This window comes from Anopheles merus, chromosome 3R (assembly GCF_017562075.2).
Source record: "Anopheles merus strain MAF chromosome 3R, AmerM5.1, whole genome shotgun sequence".
Lineage (NCBI taxonomy): Eukaryota > Metazoa > Arthropoda > Insecta > Diptera > Culicidae > Anopheles > Anopheles merus.
The window spans coordinates 38,585,099-38,606,773 of NC_054084.1; the positions used below are offsets into that span (position 1 = coordinate 38,585,099).

The 21,675-nt window shown below is 37.8% G+C and overlaps 1 protein-coding gene across 1 annotated transcript in view; it reads right to left on the reverse strand.

The window, feature by feature from the left end:
* Positions 1 to 21,675, reverse strand: part of LOC121595657 (neural-cadherin-like) — a 126,602-nt gene that overhangs the window by 49,371 nt on the left and 55,556 nt on the right. Inside the window, exon 3 of the mRNA XM_041919790.1 lies at positions 12,716 to 12,859. Within this exon, the coding sequence (XP_041775724.1) occupies positions 12,716 to 12,859 (144 nt within the window). The remainder of the gene's footprint in view (positions 1 to 12,715; positions 12,860 to 21,675) is intronic.

Below are 21,675 nucleotides of genomic sequence, written 5' to 3' on the forward strand. Positions count from 1 at the left end.
GTGTATGCATGTACACATACAACCACGCTCTGAGGTGGTGGACATGCAGATTCCTTAAATAATCTCAAAATACAATTCAAAGTACACCGTTGCAGACGGGTTTACTGATCAAACGAAATATGACGGTGGCAGTAAATATGAGGAAAGATAGCAAACTAATTATGATGTAAGGTTGCAGGACAGCTTTCACCTGTGCAGGAAAACGACTCTGACAAGGATGCGTCCATCTTCTGCATGAGCGGAGATATCTGTATACGTACCGTGAGCCTCATTCCAACGGAAGCTAGCACCAACGTATTCAGTTTCTAATAATTCAAAAATCCGTGACGCTACTCCTTGCACTTTGCTTTTATGTATGCACAAAAATAAAATTACAGCCAAGAGCACCATCATCGGACTTCAGTGTTTTACCGATGTAATCCTTTTTATTTAATCTGATACTTAATTTTTAAGTTGACCAGAACCGCGTGTATACGCCCGTAGCATCTTCAAGTCTGCCTGTTAAGTTTGGCAATGAAAACTTCTGGCATCTAAGAAGCTTGTAGAGTGTTGAAATTATTCCCATGTCAGATTTCCTTTCACTGGTGCTCCACGTACTGACTTGCCTTGTTGGAAGTTAATTGGATGGGTTAAGTGTGAACACTCCGGTTTCTATACTGCGTCTCAAAGGCATGGGCGTTTTAAGCAAAACTGATCGTTCAGTGCGTGAGCGTGTGTGTGGATGTAGGTATTTGTGTATGGGCAGGCAGAGCAGGACATTGATTGATCAGGTTTACAGTAGTATTGACTCAATCAAAGTCACTACTGATCCGTTATTGAAAATATCGGATCACGAAACACTTGTTTTGAACATAAACGATGTACGTTGTAAAACGATTCAACGGAAAGTTAAATGCTGGAATAGGTATTCAAAACATGCCCTTTGCAATAATGTGTCACAAGGTTTGCAGTGTGGTGCATCTGATTTTGATGAGGCTGCTGACTTGTTATGGAACACATTGAAACATGCAATGAGCACCTTGGTGGAAGAAAAGACAATTGTTTCTAGAGAAACTAGTAGGTGGTATACTTTGGATCTCGCACGTGCTAAACGGAAAAGAGACAAAGTGTATAAAAAATTTATTAGAACGAATAGAGATAATGATTGGTCTGAGTATACTAAACTTAGAAACAGTTATAGTAGGGATCTCAAAAATAGACGAAGCGATTTCTTTAGCAGTGAAATAAACAAGCACAAGAAAAATAGCAAACAGTTATGGAAAGTCCTCAAAAGCATGTTACAACCTGATGAATCATGCGTTTCAGTTGTAAAATTTAATGGTGTGATTGAGGCTGACGACTCCATCATTTGCAACAAGTTTAATTCGTTCTTTGTGAACAGTGTTTTAGATATTAATCAAAACATTGCTTCTGTCAGTGAACCTAGCTATTACGTAGATAGTGCTACTCAACGATGCCATTTCAGATTTCAGAAAATCACTCTTGAACAACTAAAAACCATTTGTTTCAACCTGACAAAAACGGCAGGTATAGGGAATGTAAGTTCAACAACCATACAGGATTGCTATCATGTGATCGGAGAGGACCTTCTTATGGTGATTAATCAATCACTAGAGAGGGGATGTTTTCCGAAATCATGCAAAGAATCATTGATTATACCTATTCCTAAAGTGAACGGAGCTGTCAATGCGGAAGATTTTCGCCCCATAAACATGTTGCATGTGCTCGAAAAGGTGCTGGAGACAGTAGTTAAGGAGCAATTGGTTCAGTTTCTGAACAGAAACGAGCTGTTGATCCGAGAGCAATCAGGATATCGGCAAGGACACTCTTGTGAGACTGCTTTGAATCTTGTACTAGCGAGGTGGAAGGTGTTGATGGATAAGAAGGAATCGATAGTTGCTGTTTTCTTGGATCTAAAACGGGCATTTGAGACAATATCTAGGCCATTGTTGCTTTCTACCTTAAGGCGTTTTGGTATTGTGGGGAGGGAGCTCAGTTGGTTCGAAAGTTATTTAAAAGAAAGAACTCAGAGAACTTTATTTGGTAGCTCTGTATCAGAGCCTATAGAAAACACCCTTGGTGTTCCGCAAGGTAGTGTTCTTGGACCAATTTTGTTTATCATGTACATCAATGACATGAAACAGGTTTTGAAGGCTTGTGAGATCAATCTTTTTGCCGACGATACTGTTTTGTTCATCTCGCACAAAGAAATCAAGCAAGCAGAGTCTCTGATGAATATCGATTTAAACGCTCGATGGCTGAAGTACAAAAAGCTGGCATTAAACATTAACAAGACTTGTTACATGGTGATGTCTGCGGGTGTATTGGAAGAACCTCCATCTATCGTAATAAATTCGGAACTAATCGAAAGAGTTAGACAGGCTAAATACCTGGGAGTTATCCTAGACGACAGGTTGAAGTTCCACGCTCACATTGACTGGGTCATCGCTAAAGTGGCAAAGAAGTGTGGAGTGATAAGTAGATTGGCGAAGGATCTCGATTTTTTTGGGAAAGTTCATCTCTACAAATCATTGATCTCGCCACACTTTGACTTCTGCTCATCCATTTTCACGGTCACGGTCTGGGAGGTCACAACAGGATTCACTCATTGATGATTGTAAGTGGCCAATTCCAGATACATTAGGTTCACCTGCTTCGGAAGGTAGTGCCCTAGAGCCAATCATTGGCACTAGTGGAACTGGCCATATGCATGTTGCAGTTGTGTTCGGATAAGTAGTGCGCCGGATCCATTAGTTGGTTCTTGGCGAGCTACGTAAGGGATACATTAGATTCTCCTGCTTCGGAAGGTAGTGCCCTGGAGCCTGCCATTGGTGCCAGAGACCCTGGGGCCAGCGGTTGGCACTAGTGGAACTGGCCATATGCATGTCGCAGTTGTGTCCTGATAAGTGGTGCGCCAGATCCATTTATTGGTTCTTGGCGGGCTACGTAAAGGATGCTAGGGAATACCATTGTATTCGATGGAGTATGACCCGTTTTTTCTTGATGAAACTATGTTGGTCATCTTGGGTGTGTGTATGACTCGAACAGTTCCTCTGAGAGTTTTCCGATGCCACCACTTGATCGTACAAAATATTTTAATATACCTATCAGAGTAATATTATCGTAAAGATACTTCCGTCCTTCTCAAACCTATGTTGGGGAAAGAGGTGGGACTTATCATCATCATCATCATCATCATCATAATAGTATATTAAGCGTATTAGTGTAAGCCTAGCCATAAGTAGTAGTGTTAGTCCAAAAATGTTGAATTATATAAAACTAGCGCAGTCGAGCAATGTACTCCGAAGCGACAGCATCACCCGTTGTCATAACTGGCGCAGCCGAAAGTCGAATTGCTGGTAATAAGTGTAAGCCATCTCATCCCGGTACGAACCATCACTGAGCGAATATCAGTCGATTTGCGAAGAGAAGCAACTGTTCCAGCTAACGCCCCAAGCACGTCACGATAACGTCGAAGGAAGGAAGAATATTGACCGACAGCGAGAACAAAAAAACTTCAAGCACCACGCACATACGCTGAGAGAAAGCAACGCAATCCGGTTTTAATTGTGCGTGAGTATAGTGAGTTGCGATAGTGAAAGATGGAACAAAATTTCACACCAGAAGAATTGCTTGTTCACATTCGTGAGCTAACAAACTCACACAACGACCTGCTAGAAGATATGAAAAGGATGAAAGCTAGGACAGATGACCCTTTTTTGTCATATAGAACGCCTGATCCAATTCGTAATCTGCCGAACTTTGACGGAAACAAAAGTGAAACGCAGGCATGGATCGAGGATACCGAAACTGCTTTGGAATTGTTTAAAAATTACGCAGGATCTTCTATGTATGATCAATTAGTAAGAGCAGTGAAGTGTAAAATTACCGGCCAAGCTAGGGAAGCGTTAATAGCTGCAGGAAATGTGAGCACATGGCCTCAGATAAAGGAAGTGTTAACGAACGCGTTTGGTGACAAAAGAGACTTGACATCACACATACAACAACTGTTTTACGAGCGACAAGGAAGGAAGACTCTAGCAGAATATTATAGTTGTTTGAAAAAAATCGAAACAAAAATCAGATCAATAACCGCATCTGCTGAGGAATATAAAAATTCTATACCAGCAGTACACCATTTGATCGGTGTCATTACACTCACACGCTTTATCGATGGTCTCGAAGGAACATTATCGTCATATGTTAGGAGTTGTAAGCCAAACAATTTAGACGAAGCTTATTCGGTATCCATCGAATATACAAACGCGTCGTATCGAAAAAAACTAGATCACACTAACACAGATGAGCGGGGAAGGAAGAAATACGATAACGAAACTCCGTCAACTTCGTACGCTGTTCGGAAAAATAATCAAAGTGATAAACCTTGGTCAGATAAATTTAAAAACAAACCTCGGCAAGAAAAGAATAGAAATGATGACGTATCCATGCGCACTTTAAATTCAAGAATGCAAATTAACAATACGGAAACCGACGAAAAAGCAAACGGCGCCGAATCTAATGAACTAAATTTTCACATGGTTGTAGGAAAAAATACGGACACTTGAAAAATAATAACTTCATCCCATATTTGCAAATTTTTACGACAAAGGGAATACTTAAATTCTTAATTGATACAGGCGCTAACAAGAACTATATTTCGCCTTCACACGTAAATTTGAAGAATTGTTCGAACGAAAAAAACGTTTTCATAAGAAGTTTAAAAGACAATCAACGAATTGTTAAATCAGTTTCTTTCGATATGTTTGGTATAAATAAATCAATTAAATTCTACGTTTATTCCTTTCACGATTTTTTTGACGGGCTGATTGGTTACGAAACATTGAAAGATATCAATGCATTTCTAGATATTCGTAACGATACGCTGAAAATTGGACGGAAAAAATTTACATTGCATAAGAAATTTAAAGGAAATCAATCAACGATTTTGAATGCACAGCAGACACATTTCATTACCATAGACACTGAAAATGATGGGGATTTCGTTATAGAAGAAGAAAAGTCATGTGGTGAATTTTCTATTTTACCCGGCATCTATACCAGCAGGGGAAAGAGAGCAGTTATAGCCTTAAAAAATAATATTGGCAAGAATATTGAGATAAACTTAAACGAAATTGAAATCGTCGATACCAAATTTCTCGAAGACGAAGGACCTAAAATAGAACATTCCAAAAGCTTCGAACTTAACAACGATTATCTCACCCAATTCGAACTAAAGGCAATTAGAAATTTATTAAAAGAAATACCAGAAGTTTTGTATTTTGATGAGGATAAGTTATCATTCACACATAAAATCAAACATAAAATTAGAACAGTCGATAACGTTCCAATTCACACAAAGTCCTATAAATATCCTAGGGTATTTGAAACCGAGGTACAAGATCAAGTAAAAAGAATGCTTCGAGATGGTATAATTCGTGAATCCATATCTCCATACACTTCTCCGGTTTGGATCGTACCAAAGAAAGAAGATTCAACAGGATTGAAAAAGTATCGTTTAGTAATTGATTACCGGAAACTGAACGAAAAAACCATTTCAGATAAATACCCCATACCGGACATTACTGAAATCTTGGACAGATTAGGTAGAGCTTCCTATTTTTCTACAATCGATCTTGTAGCAGGCTTTCACCAAGTACAGTTAGAAGAGGATGACATAGAAAAAACAGCATTTGCTGTTAGTTCAGGAAAATACGAGTTTACAAGGATGCCTTTTGGCCTCAAAAATGCACCCTCTACTTTTCAAAGAGTCATGGATACAGTTCTAAGAGAACACATAGGATCGTGTTGCCTCGTCTACATGGACGATATAATTATATTTTCAAGCTCTTTTCAAGAACATGTACAAGACATTCGAAACATCTTACAAAAATTAAAAGATGCAAGATTAAAAATACAAATTGAAAAATGCTATTTCTTCAGAAAGGAAGTTCAATTTCTGGGCCACACGGTCACGAATGAAGGTGTTAAACCTAATACGGACAAAATCGAGGTCATAAAAAATTGGCCGATACCCAAAAATCCTAAAGAATTGAAACAATTCCTTGGGACGATTGGTTATTACAGGAGGTTTGTTCAAGACTTTGCCAAGCTCATTAAACCATTGACTGTATGACTTCGTAAAGATAACGAATTCATTTTCACACCCGATAAAGCAAAATGTTTTGAAAAATGCAAGTCTCTGTTGGCCATGGATCCGATTTTAGTTTACCCTGATTTCCAGAAAACTTTTATTCTGACAACAGATGCTAGCGATTTTGCCGTTGGCGCTGTATTGTCCCAAGGAACTATAGGAAAAGATCGACCTATTGCCTATGCATGCAGGACTTTAAATAAAACGGAAGAGAATTACTGCACAACAGAAAAAGAACTGTTAGCTATAGTTTGGGCCGTGAAATATTTTCGACCGTATCTATACGGAAGAAAATTTACTTTAATAACAGATCACCAACCTCTTATATATTCTACGACAAGTGCGAATCAGAAAATAATAAGATGGAAATTGGTACTAACAGAATTCGATTTTGAAATAGTTTACAAGCCTGGAAAAGAGAATATCGTGGCAGATGCTCTATCTCGAATTAAACCCAATGAAATCGACGTGAGCAAAAACGAAATTAACGCTAGCGATACAGTTCACTCGGCCGATACAAGTGACGACCATTATATAAGAACATCAGAAAGGCCAACAAATACGTTTAAAACGCAAATTGTTTTAAAAATGGGTGATGAAAACGAATCACATGAAGAAGTTTTCCCAACGTATCACAGATTTACAATATGCAGGCCAGAGTATTCAGAAAAACACATAGTTAGTATATTCCGAGAAAAAATTAACACAAAGGGAACTAATTGTATTCACGGTCCCACGACAGTTATACAAACCGTACAAGAAACCTATCGCAAATATTTTTGTCAATATAAAATGTTTAAACTGGTTTATTCCCCCTTGTTGGTAACAGATGTGAAAAAAGTCGAAGATCAAGACGAAATAATTAAGGAAACTCACCAACGTGCACACCGAGGGATTAAAGAAAATGTAGCGCAAATACTCGAATCCTATTTCTTTCCAAACATTCAAAAAAAAGTAAGAATCGTAGTCAACAACTGTGCAATTTGTAAACGTTGCAAGTACGATCGAAGCCCACCTCAGTTGGTAAAGAAAACCGTCAGCATAGAGAAGCCACACGAAAAAATCCATATCGATATTTTCTTCATGAAAGGAAAAAAAATGTTGACAATCGTTGATGCATTCTCCAAATTTGCGAACGTCATACCTTTAGAAACGAGAACTATCGTCGACCTCAAAAAAGCGATAACGGAGCATATAAGAATTTTTGGTAGACCTAAAGTCATAGTTTGCGATCAGGAACCAGCGTTTATCTCTATTGAATTTATTGGGTTCCTGCAAGATTTAAACATAGAGGTACATCATGCCAGTTGTAGTAATTCTAACGGAATTGTGGAAAGATTCCATTCTACTTTAATAGAACTATACCGAACTATCAACTCTACTTACAATGAATTTGATTTTAATGACAAAATTAATATCATGGTGGATATTTACAACAATACTATTCACTCTGCCACAGGAACAAAACCAAGACAAATTGTATTCAATGTAGAAGGTATTACGAACACAGAAGAAATTTATCAACGATTCAAAGAACTACAATCAAATGTTAAAGTTAACTTAACAAAGAAAAGCAAGAAAATTGAAAGAGAAAATCTAAATTTAACAGAACCTCCAGAGTTAACTGAAGGCCAAGACGTTTACGTTAAGGTTAATCAAAGAATTACTAAAGATAAGGAACCATACAAATCGTCGAAAGTATGTAAAAACAACGACTTAACTTTCGTAGATAATTATAACATAAAAATCCACAAGTCTAGGCTTAAGAAATAACTTTGTTATAGCTTACACATTAAATATGAAAATTAACGACGTTCAGCGAGGACGCTTGACTTTAAGGAGGGAGACGTAACGGTATGACTAGTGTAACGGTATAATACATTTGTTGGTATCAGTGTTAGAAATGATAATACCAACTTACACACTACATTATAATAGTATATTAAGCGTATTAGTGTAAGCCTAGCCATAAGTAGTAGTGTCAGTCCAAAAATGTTGAATTATATAAAACTATCGCAGTCGAGCAACGTACTCCGAAGCGACAGCATCACCCGTTGTCATAACTTATATATATATATATATATATATATATATATATATATATATATATATATATATATATATATATATATATATATATATATATATACATATATATATATATACATATATATATATAGATATATATATATATATATATATATATATATATATATATATACAGTGGCCGGCAAAATAAAGTGGCCACTATTTACAATTTTACATTTTTTATATTTTTTCCGTGAAAAATGAAGTTATTGAACTGCTTTATTTTTTGAAACATTGTTCGTGATATGCTTAAGAATGCGCAGTACCATAGCATGACAAAAATGAGAAGTTTGCTTCAAGAAAAATATTTTTTTCCAAAATTGATCAAAATCACTGTGCCAAAATAAAGTGCCCACTTTATTCATTCTACAGAAAATATTTTTCTGAACAAATATAACAGCAAACTTATAATTTATATGCGTTCCTCTCGCATTCTTTACATGTTCGAAGATCGTTGGCGTATTTTTTTTCTAATTTTTAAAGGTTTATCTAGTTCTGCATCTAGTTTTGGCATCTGGTTCTTCTCAAGCGTTATCAAGAGCTTTAAATTTAAATTTATTTGTTTTTGACACCAGTTTTATCCACCTTCGCATATAGAATCTGCCACAAATTCTCGATGGAACAAAGATTTAGACTTCATGGAGGACATGCAAGGTGTTTTATACGATACTAGTTGAGAAATGATTTTTGTATTGATTGTGTGTGTTGAGATGTTAGCCTGTAGGAACATGTTTTTAGTTTTCAAACCCCATTTTTTAAAAAGAAATATCCCAAAGTAGTGATGAAGAATGTTAAAAAAGGTATCAGTCATAGTTGTACTTTCGATTCACACCAGTTTTCCTGCTACTCCTAAAGAGAAACACCCCCTAGCTATCACATTGCAATTTTCGTAATTTACTGCCCGTTAGATGTAGCGTCCTTCAAGTTCCTCGCCCGAGCTACAGCAAGACTAACAAAGCCAATTGGCTTCAATATGATCAAGAACATGCAGATATATCGTTAGATAGTTGAAAAACTGATATTTGGACAGATGAGTCCAAATTAGAACTGATGTTCAAAAAAAATCTAGACGCGATCCAACAAACCAATATGTATGAAGAGTGCAATGTGATGACCAGGGAGGGGATTTCTATACGAGAAGTGGGGAGCATGGTTTGAATCGACAGCATAATGAAAGCTAATACCTATACAAGCATCCGGTGTGAATTTATCTGTTTTCTGTGAAAAATACGGAGTTAGTAAATAAAATGATGTTACAACAGGAAGACGACTCAAGTTATACACGAAGAATTTTTTATTTTATTTTTTCAATCCAATCAAATAAAAAAATTTTAATGGCTCTTAGTTAGTCTTAATTTTAATTCAATCGACATTTAGTGTGCAAATTTTAATGCAAATGTAGTGAAAATGACGTGATTAAGAAAAACAAAATGTGTTAAAGCTCTGAAATACTCTTAGAAAGAACCAATGCCAAATATGTGCAGATAAAAACATAATAAATTATGGCAAAGATCCTCAAACATATAAAGAATGCGAGAGGAACGCATATAAATTATAAGTTTGCTGTTATATTTGTTCAGAAAAATATTTTCTGTAGAATGAATAAAGTGGGCACTTTATTTTGGCACAGTGATTTTGATCAATTTTGGAAAAAATATTTTTTCTTGAAGCAAACTTCTCATTTTTGTCATGCTATGGTACTGCGCATTCTTAAGCATATCATGAACAATGTTTCAAAATATAAAGCAGTGCAATAACTTCCTTTTTCACGTAAAAAATGTAAAAAGTGTAAAATTGTAAGTAGTGGTCACTTTATTTTGCCGGCCACTGTATATATAGTAAAGTCTAATGCTTATGAACTACTAATCTAATGCTTATGAATGACGCAGGGAAAAAACATAACATATTTTATAACGTTAGACAACAATTGAGTACGCCTAGATCAATCATAAAATCGTTGTTACCAACGATGTGGATGATATTGTGGTACAAGAGATAGTGTGGATGACAAAAGTTGGTAACAATTCGCCCCGTTCGGAAAAGGAGATCGCATTTTTCCGTTGACCAACAGGAAAAGTGTCGAACGTTAAAGGGATGATAAGGCTGGACAATTGATGAACATCGGAGGATAGATTCATCAACACGAACAGGTCACCGAAAGAATTCAGCATTGATTATGTCCGATCCAAAGAGCTTCAAATAAATAGGATTAAACGTTACAAAAACCTTCAACACAACCAAAAAAATAATTATATCATTAGCATCAATATCGGTTGGAAGATCATCTGCCTTCATTGCAACTTCCCACCCCATGCAGTAAAATGATTCCACGCTTCCTAGAAGCTATTACATCGCAAACAAATCAGCTGAGCGTGTTTGACGATTGAAAAGATAAGTACGTTTAACAGGTTGTAAAGCTAAGCTAAGACCTGGTTAATTATACGGTCATTAATTTGCGTCGTTCTATGTACGCACGCGAGCTCCAACACAAAGAAAATGGTTATAGGTCAAAACGCTCTAAAAATTAAAATATTCAACCGTCACAAATTATACACATCAAAACGGACTTGTCTCGGTGCGATTAGACAACTTGTTTGGGTGCCCCATACAGGCAGGAATTCTCACGGGTCACACTCATTTCACAGTACCATGGAATGAGTACTGGTACAGGATTTTGTTTATTACCAATGAGCATCTCGTGCTACGGTATTCCATTTTAATCCATCTCTTTTCCCAATTTACGCACGAGTACCAATGCTCTGTACAACCAACACCGAAGAAACGAAGCTATGTTGGGCATCCATTTTCGTTATTTCCTTTGCATTTATTCGAATCACTAGCCAATTGGTTAAATCAGTCTACCATAACCTAAAGCCAGCGGCACATTAAATCGCTGGCTCTTTAATAGCGGCAAAGTGGATTGAAAAGCTACACTGATTGAAAATCAGCTTGTTTGCTCCTGCGTGCACATCATGGTCATGGCCTTGAGTGACTTTGGTAAAGGGATTAATTTATTGAATTAATACTAACCTTAACGAGCGTCCCACCCTTGCTGGTTAAAACGGCACCATTTATTTAATATCGCGTAACCAGCTTGATTCCATTTAACGATTTACTTTTGTTTCGTGTTTGCAAAAGGAAGGCAGGCAGCAACGCTAAGGCTAGAAGATTTGATCAGAAGGTTTTGATGATTGTGGAAACACAGTCGGACCGGTATTGGAAAAAACTGTATTGCTGGCTGGATGGCATTTTGTGTTCGAGTTTTGAGTGGTTCCACTTGCTTTAAACGTGAGGTAGTAGTAGCTCAGCATAGGAGAGATGCTCCGAATTCAAATAAAATTGAAATTAATTGATTCAAGCACAAATGAAGAAAAGCAAACACATACACAAGAAACGTTTTTTCGTGTAGCAGTTGTACCATTATCCTAGAAGCAGCCTTCATTGACGATTAGATTTTGCTGAATTTGGTTTCTAGACTGCTTTATGTTTATAGGTTTTCCTGTTTATAAAGTTTTTTTTTTATTAACATGTAATTGTGCTTTTACAAACAGTTGGTTTGATGTCTATAACGTTCAAATGATAAGCTGTGTTTCAGATGAAATCGAAAGATTTTTGTTTAGTTTATCTTGCTCACAAAGTTCACAACTAGAAACAACACAAAAAAAAATACGATGTACAAACACTTCCTGCTCCAAATTGCTTTGTTTTCCCGTTCAAGTGCGTTTTTATCTGTAAAGAAACACCACTCACCCAAAAAGATTTAAGCTTCGAACATTGAAAATGCGCCCAGGCTCCATTTTGTTGGGGAAATAGTAAACGTACTAAAAGTTTTGTTTTCTTACCACAAAGTAGCAAGTACAGAAAACAGTATGGTACCTTCGCACAAATATTTACAAACAAGCCCACTTTCATACCTACACATATTTCCACACAAACAGAGGTAAGTGACATGCGTCATGCAAAACGGACTTACACGAATGCAATGCTCCTGGAGGTTACTCAGGAAAACTGTTTCAAGAAACAGAGAAAGGTGCATACAAAGCATAAGAAAACATGAATTCTTGCACAGGTCGGTCTTGTGCACTCCCAAGGATATGGAAAAACCAACGGTATTCGAGATAAAGTGAGGCGTACTTTTTTACTAAGACTGCGAACTCTTCGTCTTTGTTGAAGGTTTCTTGTTTATATGCGCTTATCAAAGGCAATAGAAAATGATCTGAAAGAAGGGGCGAATATTTGGTAAAACATTTTTATGTGATTTTTGTCATATATTTTTAAGATCGCACCATTATTTTAAAAAGATAAAATTTAAAATACAACTGTTTTGAAAATGAGTCCAATGGTTTAAAGTGCCTAGATTTGGGTTAAAGTAAAAATTTAGAATTTTTTGTTTTATTTCATCAAAGCAATTAACTCCTTTTTTGTTTTATAAGGAATTTTTTTTAGCAATCCAGTATGTTGTATCATGGTACTTACCCTCGCCGTGCGTCTTTGCGCTGACGTTGAGAAAGTTGTGATTGATTTCCACATTCTCGTCGATGTCCACCTCATAGATAACTTTCTCGAAATAGAGTGGGAAGTCGTTCTTGTCACCGACCCCTGTTTTGATGAATTTAGTAACTGAAAAGAAAACAAAACACACACAATGTACTTCTAAGTTGGTTGTTTAAAGCGGTGCACTTAAACTGCGCGCCAAAAATACAGGTTCCGCTGCATCCACACAGAAAAGAGTAATAATATTAGATCCCATCAGGAAATAGCGAACAAAACGGAAAATGAAAGAATATTTAAATTTTGTTCCTAATGTCGTGTTCCATCCAGTATCTAAACAGTAGTCACATATGTCACTCACGCAACCGGTTCTGGACCGGATGCTCCCGAGCATCAGTGACCACTAATGGGAATCCGGAAGATAAATTTCGGTTTCTCTGCTTCCATTACGGTCTCCTACCAAGGTAATTGCAATGCAAAGCTACAGAAAAGCAATAATGCAACATAAAGAATTGCACAAAGGAGAAATAAAAAAAAACAACCACATTCATTGTTCGCTCGATACCAAAACCCTCACCGACCCAGCTCACCAACCTCCCAACCAATCCAATGGCTCTCTTCGGTTTTCGATGGGAATGGATGCATTATGTGTCCTCGATTTTGGATTTTCTCTTGGAGTGATTTGGAGAGGCAGAAAGCCAACAGGATGTGTGTTTGCTTGTATGTGTGTGCGTTTGCGCCATGCACAAATCCACAATCCAAACATAGATATTCATCGAACCGCCAGCGTACGGTTGTTCTCGCGTTCCAGCAGAGCTAGTGATTCGGTGAAATTTCAAACGCCTCGCGGAAGCACCACGGTACCATAACACAGAAGGTTATGTTTGGCCTCCCCCCACCCTCTGCATGGACACTCTGTGTCCAGAAGATCAATGTAGAGCAATTTAAAATCCATTTTCTACTAGCATGAATTCTGACTTCGATTCGTAAGTTTGTTTGTACGCTGACCACGTACGCCATGCGATGCCTCGAGACACGATCAAGTGGAAAAAATAGTACGAAGCAAAGATCGACGGTAAGAAACCATCATCATCCGGATTCAATTTGTAACATCCTGTTTAAGTTTTTTTTTGCTGATGCATAATTTGACATGCTTTTTTGTAACTTTCTACAGTTTTAAATTTTAGGCTATATTATTTTTCACCACCTTTGTTTTTTTTCTTTTTGCTACCGAATTGTTATGATCTAATTGTCTTAAGGTCAGTTTTACGCAAGACTTAAGTGATCGTATGTAGAAGGATAAAACACATCTTGAGGAATTGGATAATATTTTGTTATTAATATATTGATATAATATATGTTTTGATGTACTTCGTTTTTATGTAATCTGTGTTTTGTTATATTAGTAAAGTAAGAAGCCCACTTGATATTGATTTTTACACATTCTGTTTTTTGGACGGATTGATTAATGTTTTTAAAGTTAACATGTGCAATGGGGCGGTCCCGTGGTACAGCCGTCAGCTCGAACGACTCAATAACATGCCCGTAATGGGTTCAAGCCCAGAATGGATCGTCCCCCCGTAGCAAGGATTGACTATCTGGCTACGTGGTAATGAATTAAGTCACGAAAGCCTGTATAGGCCGGCATGTCCGTGTAGGACGTTACGCCAAAAAGAAGAAGAAGAAGATGTGAAATAGGGAAGAGTAAGGAAGCGTGCGTGAGCGACGGAATGTGCGCGAGAAGGAAGGAATAAAAAGAGGGAACTCAGTACGGCGGGTAACGCGGAGCGAGAGGGAAGATGGGCCGAAGCAATAAAAGCGGTGCGCGCTCTGGGGACGAGGAGTTAGTTTGGGACCGATACGGGAACTGTGAAATATGAACTACTGAACGAGATGTGCGAATGAATCGCGTAGAACTTTACTTTTCTATGTTCGTGTTTACTTCCCATATCACAGTTAACTTCACATACATTCTACCAAAATTAAATATGAGTGAGGGTTATCAATCTGGGTTAATTAATTGATATTCTCATCATTCATAACATATCAATATAATTCCACCCCGTGATGCAGTCATCAGCTCGAACGACTAAAACATGCCCAGCATAAGTTTAAACCTCTAATAGACCGTCCCCTCTTAACAAGAAGAAGAACAAGGCTGTGTGTTTCGAAATAAGTCTCAATAATCTTTATGTATCGGCATGACCTCGTAGATTGCCAAACAGAAGAAGAGTAAAAAAGATTGTTTAACTCTTAAATAGATTAAAATTAAAATTATATTTTATTGGTTTTTAATCTTCTTAACATAATTAAAAACATGAAATATTTGTACCCACCAGTTAAACGAGCTTGATTTTCAGTGACTCATTGTTACCATAGCAGGATGGTCAGTCCTTCGTATGGCAGTACACATTCGGGGCTTGAACCCGTGACGGGCATGTTGTTTATCGAATGTGTTAGCGACTGTACCACTAGACCAGCCTTAAAGTATAAAAAACGGCATGATATTCATAAAAAAATTGATATTTTAGTATTAAATTGTGTTTGAAAGAGCAACATTATTATGATATCGTTTTCAAATAAAAAGGAAAATATCAATCTGCCAAACATTTCCATTTAGTTTCCAACTTAAAGTGAAATTCAAAATGCTTTCCTGAAATTAATGCTTTAACGAGATTCTATAACCAAAGGAGGAGAAAAGGATAGTAGAAGTTTCATTCAGATGCTATCAAAACAAGAGTGAAACGAAATCAATCGTCCTAACCCAGTCACATATTGATCAATTGTGCGATACAATGCCATCAATCGAGGGCACGGTGAAGGATCGGTGAAATAGTTGCACCAATGCGAACGTACGGTCTAAAATTAAATTTGTTATTTCGTCAAATATGACGTCGTTGGCTGTGTGTGTCCTCTATTTTCCAATTCTTCCTTTAACTCAAATCCGAATGGCAGGTATGCTCAATTGAATAAACGGTATTGCTACCATACCACAAACGTTTGCTTCCAGCAGGCACGGTGAAAATGGCAAAATTGATTTACTCGCTTTTTATCGCGGGAGCCAACGGCATGCGAGGCGCTTGTATCGTGTGTCGTTTCTTTTATGCATGTGTGATGTGGAATGCTATTTAATTGCTAAAACCATACACACGCTGACTTAATAATGGAGTCAATGCTGAAGAATTTGAATAAATAGTTGACTAAATTTCAATCAAAATAATTTAGTGGCATTTTATATTTTCTGAAAGTTGCTTTGGGACATGAACTGTGAACCTCAACGTAAAAAGAGCAATTTTTAGTTTATTAGTTATTTAGTGTTTGTTATTCCGAATGTTTCCGATATATTTGTTGTGCTATTTAAATAACCTGATAAATTTTATTGAATTTTCAATGAAGCACTTAATCTAATGATTGTTAAACTTTGGTACAGTAATAATCTTTGTGAAATATCATTGCTTGTATAAATTATTACGTGTTAAATATATCCTTCTGCGAACCATCATAACCGGGATCAATGTCAAAGAGTGTGAATGAATATTAATTAGCTTCTACTTTTAGCTCAAGTTCAATCAAATAAATGGGTAACAGCAAAAGGTGGTGATTGCTTCTACTACCATGAACCATTCCTCGACGTTATGAAAATAAGACCTACGCTATTCGTGCAACGTATTGCATCAGGCACGAAACATCGAAGAACATTGTATTGCCAGTTGTTTGAATTGAACACAGGGTTATTACATTTCCTACATTGTCTTCTCTGCATACACCATCCATTTCCTTTTGCATCGATTTACTATATTTGCTGTCCGCGATGAAACCGTTCGGGGGAACCAATTACCCATCACCCGTATGCGAGGATAGAGCACCAGGCGCCTCCATGACACTATAAATTAATGACAATCCATTGACAACGGTATTTGTCGCCATTGTATCGTTCATTGAGCACGAAATATGAGGGCAAAATATAAAACTGTTACAGGAAAAATCTGCCATGCTTTCTAAGTTTTCAATCAAACTACTCATACCACAGCCGGCCCCATCGATGTCCTTTATTTTCTTCGCAATGTTGCAAGGATAGCTGTGCTAATGGTGATAAAAAGCGTGATGTGGCAGCTAGAGTACCTCTATAGGTGGGAAGTCGCTGCACGTCAAATTAGATGAAAATAAAGCTAGGCCAGCAGGCCGAATGATAGCGATTCTGTGCACCATGCCTCATGGTCACCCGAAACAAAGACATTTTATTAACGCGAGATAAAATTGTTTTAGACCATTCCTGGATGATGCTGCTATTGAACGTCGGACAGTACACTTTCTCGTACTTTTTAAGTGATCTTGCTTGGCAGCATCCGCTATCACTTTCTCTTTCTCTTTATCTCTCTCACTTTCTCTCTTTCTTTCTCTATCTCTCTTTCTGTATCGCTCCGTATACTTTCTGAAAATACGGTTAACTAATTATTGCAAATGGTTCCCTGTGTGGGCATCGTCGATTGGCCGAAAACTCATCTCCTTCCATTCATGCGACCAATGCAGAAATAAACCACGCCGATTGCGAGGCTAATTGATTTTGGGATGGAATAATATTTTGTTTAACGACCATCCATTAAAACGAGCCTTCGGGGCTATGGCTGGAAGAAGTGGTGTTATAGCCCGGTCTAGGAGTAGGATATTAGAAACTTTTCAGAAGGACGGCAGAAGCTGGTTGGCACGCATTAACGCCTCAGCGGGAATGGTATGGTGGTACCACGCTTAAATTGATCAAGCTATCACATGTTTGTTTCTTTGTCTTTTGGAAGAGAAGCATGAGAGAGCAGTTGGCGGGTGGGCTTTTATGTGTTATCAATTAACTTATTAACATCTTTATGATGGGATGATAAAAGGCATAATAAATGTGTAGGTCTTATGAATGAATTATTGGGGAATAAAAAATAATTAATAACTGAGATTCATACATTCTGCTGTCTAAGATTGTTTTCTGCAATCTTCCAAGTTCTTTGGGATTTGGGGTTTAAAGATCCATCTGTCCTTTACAAAATAGCAGAATTAAAATTATTTTTATTAAGCTCTAACAGAAGCGTTTACTATCGTTCCCTCTATCTTGATATGATGGTTATAAATTTCAATAGCATCTTATCTAAGAACTGAGTCCTAGGCACCACGTACCAGTTCGCCAATTGTTCACTAGTTTTCCGTTTTTTCGCGAGTTTAGCCACCGTCCAAGAGCCTCCAGCTTATAAATAATAACCCAATCGAGCTCAACGCTCTCCCATGCGACAGCTGGGATTAAGACATGATTCTTTATTTTTCTAAGCCGAAAACAACACACAGCTACAGACAAAGACACATTTTCATTTTCGTTCGCTTAGCTCCTCAAAACAAAAATGCCACGTCGTGTCCAAAGGAATTTGCTCCGTGCTGCGTTCAGAAGACGGAGAATGAAAAGAAAAGTAAAATATTCTTAAGCTTTCTTTCCACGCCGTGGCACTCCGTGGGCTCAAAGCTCGGGGGTTGAGAACCGGATGGTTGTTCAACCGACGATGACATTTTTGTGCAGTAAACAAACACTAAGTGGAATTAATTAAATAAAAAATTGCATCCATTCGTTGCAATAGTGCACATTTTTTTTAGGTTGAAACTTGGGATGGAGTGTTTGTGCCATTTTCCTTCGATTTCCCGAAACTTCGCCGTTGTGTGTGTGTTTTTTATTATTATTTTTTTTTTGTCGAACCAGGCGTCCCGAGAGTGGTCCTCAATTTGTGTTATTGTTGTGTTTTCCGTCTTTTTATTTGTTTATTAGCTACCGGAATGGTTGGATGGGCTTCTTATATGACGCCCGAGAGAAATGAGCATAGCCATCAGGCCGACAGAAGAGAAATACGAGGCAGCCCCTGAGTCCTGGGGGTTCAAAGCATCCTTTACCATGTACGGAAAACAGCGAACGGGAAAGTATGTAGCCATTCTTGAAGTGTTTCCATCACTGGTCGTGAAATGGTGCGATGGTACACAGAAAAATGCGATGAAGAACCTACCAATTTCCCTGGGCGTGAGTGCTTTTCGAGTTCTTTTTTTACCTTACCACTCTTTGCTCCATTGCCGTTTAGAGCAAAGGAAGAATATATGTTCTACTTCTGTTGGTGCAATTGGATTCAGATGCAATCATGTGCGAACGAAAAAAATGCCAGCATATGCTTGGATTTGCTTTGTAGAAAGATTGCTTTGACGAAATGGTACCACACTCCTGGTTCTGCTCTTTTTGTGCATAGACTCACACACACACACACACACACACACACACACACACACACCACACACACACACACACACACACACACACACACACACACACACACACACACACACAACACACACACACACACACACACACACACACACACACACACACACACACACACACACACACACACACACACACACACACACACACACATACCCGCACATTCATTTTGGTAACGTAGTGTGACAACGGCAGACTGATGCTTCCAGACATTTGTGTGGACGGTTTTTGTTCACTTGCTCAGATGATTTTATCCAAGCGTCGTTTGCTTTCTTGTTACAGTTTTCAACCAGACGGTCGGCAACAACGTTTGCATCCACCGCGAGCCCTTTCGTTCACCGTAATGAGGTCAGGATAGGGCGAGAAGAAACATAATCGGGCAGCTCATCATTCCTTCCCGAAATGGGTAGTCATGCGTGGGTGTACAGGATGAGAATCTAATTGATGGTGGTGATTTATCTTTCACTCGTTATTTCCATTTAAAAGTTGGTCTTTTTTTATTTCACTTTTTGCACAAATTGTTCTTGATTTGATGCAGTGTAGTGACATCTCTTTTAACAGGCGGAAATTGGTGTTTGGTACTCGGGACTTGTCAGGTTTTGGATGCTTTTTGGTTGACGAGTCATTGCTTTTATTAATAGATATAGAAACTATTTTACGCAAAATATGAGATTGGCATTTTTGCTAATTTTTAACTTCTACTTCTTACTTTCTTCATACTTACTTAATTACTTTATTAAAATTGCTTTTTGGTTGTAAATTATTTTGAAATTTTATTAAGTTGGGTTACAAACTTAACTTAGAACAAAATTTTTTCATGACATAACTCCTTTAGAGAATCCTTAAAGTTTATTTTTTAAACTAAAATAATAAAGTTTGTTTTGCTTATCCAACCTCAATGTAGGCTATTGTAGTAAATTCTTATAATCATATTAATTAAGCACAGACACCTCTTCAGTGGCATCGCTCACACTTAATTACCATTCGCTCGGGTCATTTCATAACTAGTTGGACTACACGTAGACTACCACTCATCGACGCTGTTATGTTACGGCGATCGATTACAAACGAAGCCCCATTCAAGTGGTCTCCGGACCTGTCTTTCATAAGGTTGCGCTGTACAACAAGTATTTATCTACGGTTTGATTACTAAAAAAACTCCATACCCGGGTTGAACAGATGGAAAGGATGATTACTAATTAAAGAACCTGCATAATCTGGTTTCATTTTGTTCGGGGCTGAGGAATTCGTGGCAAAAACGAGAAGAGCGTAGGCAATCATGTAGTTCGGCCGATGGTAAACATAATCCAGCATATCGTCACCGAGGAAACGAAACTGAGAGTGAGAACACACCGGCAAAATGCGCGCTTCGGGATAACGTACTCGTGTGAACTGTCCATGGAGTAGGGATTTATTGGACGACTATAGCAACAATACTGGTTCGTGAATGTGGCTTCATTCTTCCTCATTTCATTTGTCTACTCGCATCAGAACATTAAATGCGGGTCAATTGGTAGGCTGCTTTCGAAATGCCATTAACTAAGCCACTGCGAAAAATGGGACTCGGCAATTTGCATCCGTGAAAGGAGTCCTCTAGAGCGGCTTGGGTGATCGGAGTTTTGAATACGAGCCTGGGCCAAAATTTGCCCGAAAAGGTCGGCAAGGATCATTTGGGCTCTAATTTTCCAGAGCGGTTACGGTCGTTGGTTATGCATGATGAAACCAATGTCATTGTGTGGTGTAGAAACCTCTTTTTTTGGTTTGTATGTGTGATATTTATCTTCTTCTTTTCTGTATCGACTTGAAAGCGTTCAATTTTTTTTAGCTGTTGCTGGTGCTTCCCTGACACCGAAGCTGGATTATGTAAATAGATAAATTTCTGGGGCGGTGTTTACAGAGCACAACATGATTGACATAATAATAACGGTATGAGGTCAGGCCAAACCTGGGCAGAAACGGGATGCTAAGTTCTGCTGGAGGTGTGAGCCTTTGCTACACTAACGACCTTTGCACGTTATTTATTTTAGCACCGAGCTCACAGACATGTTATTGAAAAAATCATCAGTAGCTCCAGTATGGTTGATGATATTTTTCCTCAAGAAATCACACCCTCACTCTCAACAGGTAAATAAGGCATGTGTAGGCATAGCATGATATGTAATACTATATTGTATGGTTTGCCGATGGAAATGAGATTCAATAAATTAAAGTTTATGGCGAAATGGGTTTAAATGGTTTTTAAATGCGGATCTCCGGGCAATAAAATGTTAAACAAGGTCTCTGATGAAGATAGAGCGGACCTGTAATGCAGAGTTATGGCAATAATGAACACAATTCACAATGCAAAATTTGAACCCTGCAGCTCTTCTGCGAAGGATTTACCAATTCTCGGGTAAAAGATAATTACGAACAAAATATTCGTTTGATTTTACTTTGCCTTGAATATTTCAATACATTAAATATCGCTCAAACTACCAAGAATTGTAACAACGGACTCAACATTATACAGTAACTTACATTCCCGGAGTTCAGTGGGTAACAAGTGATTGACGATGGTATTAAGTTTCGACCTTCGTTGCCAGATGCCTCGGGATTTTAAAAAGACATGTTCGTAAAATTGTTTTGCTTACCACATTTCATTTTGACTATTGTT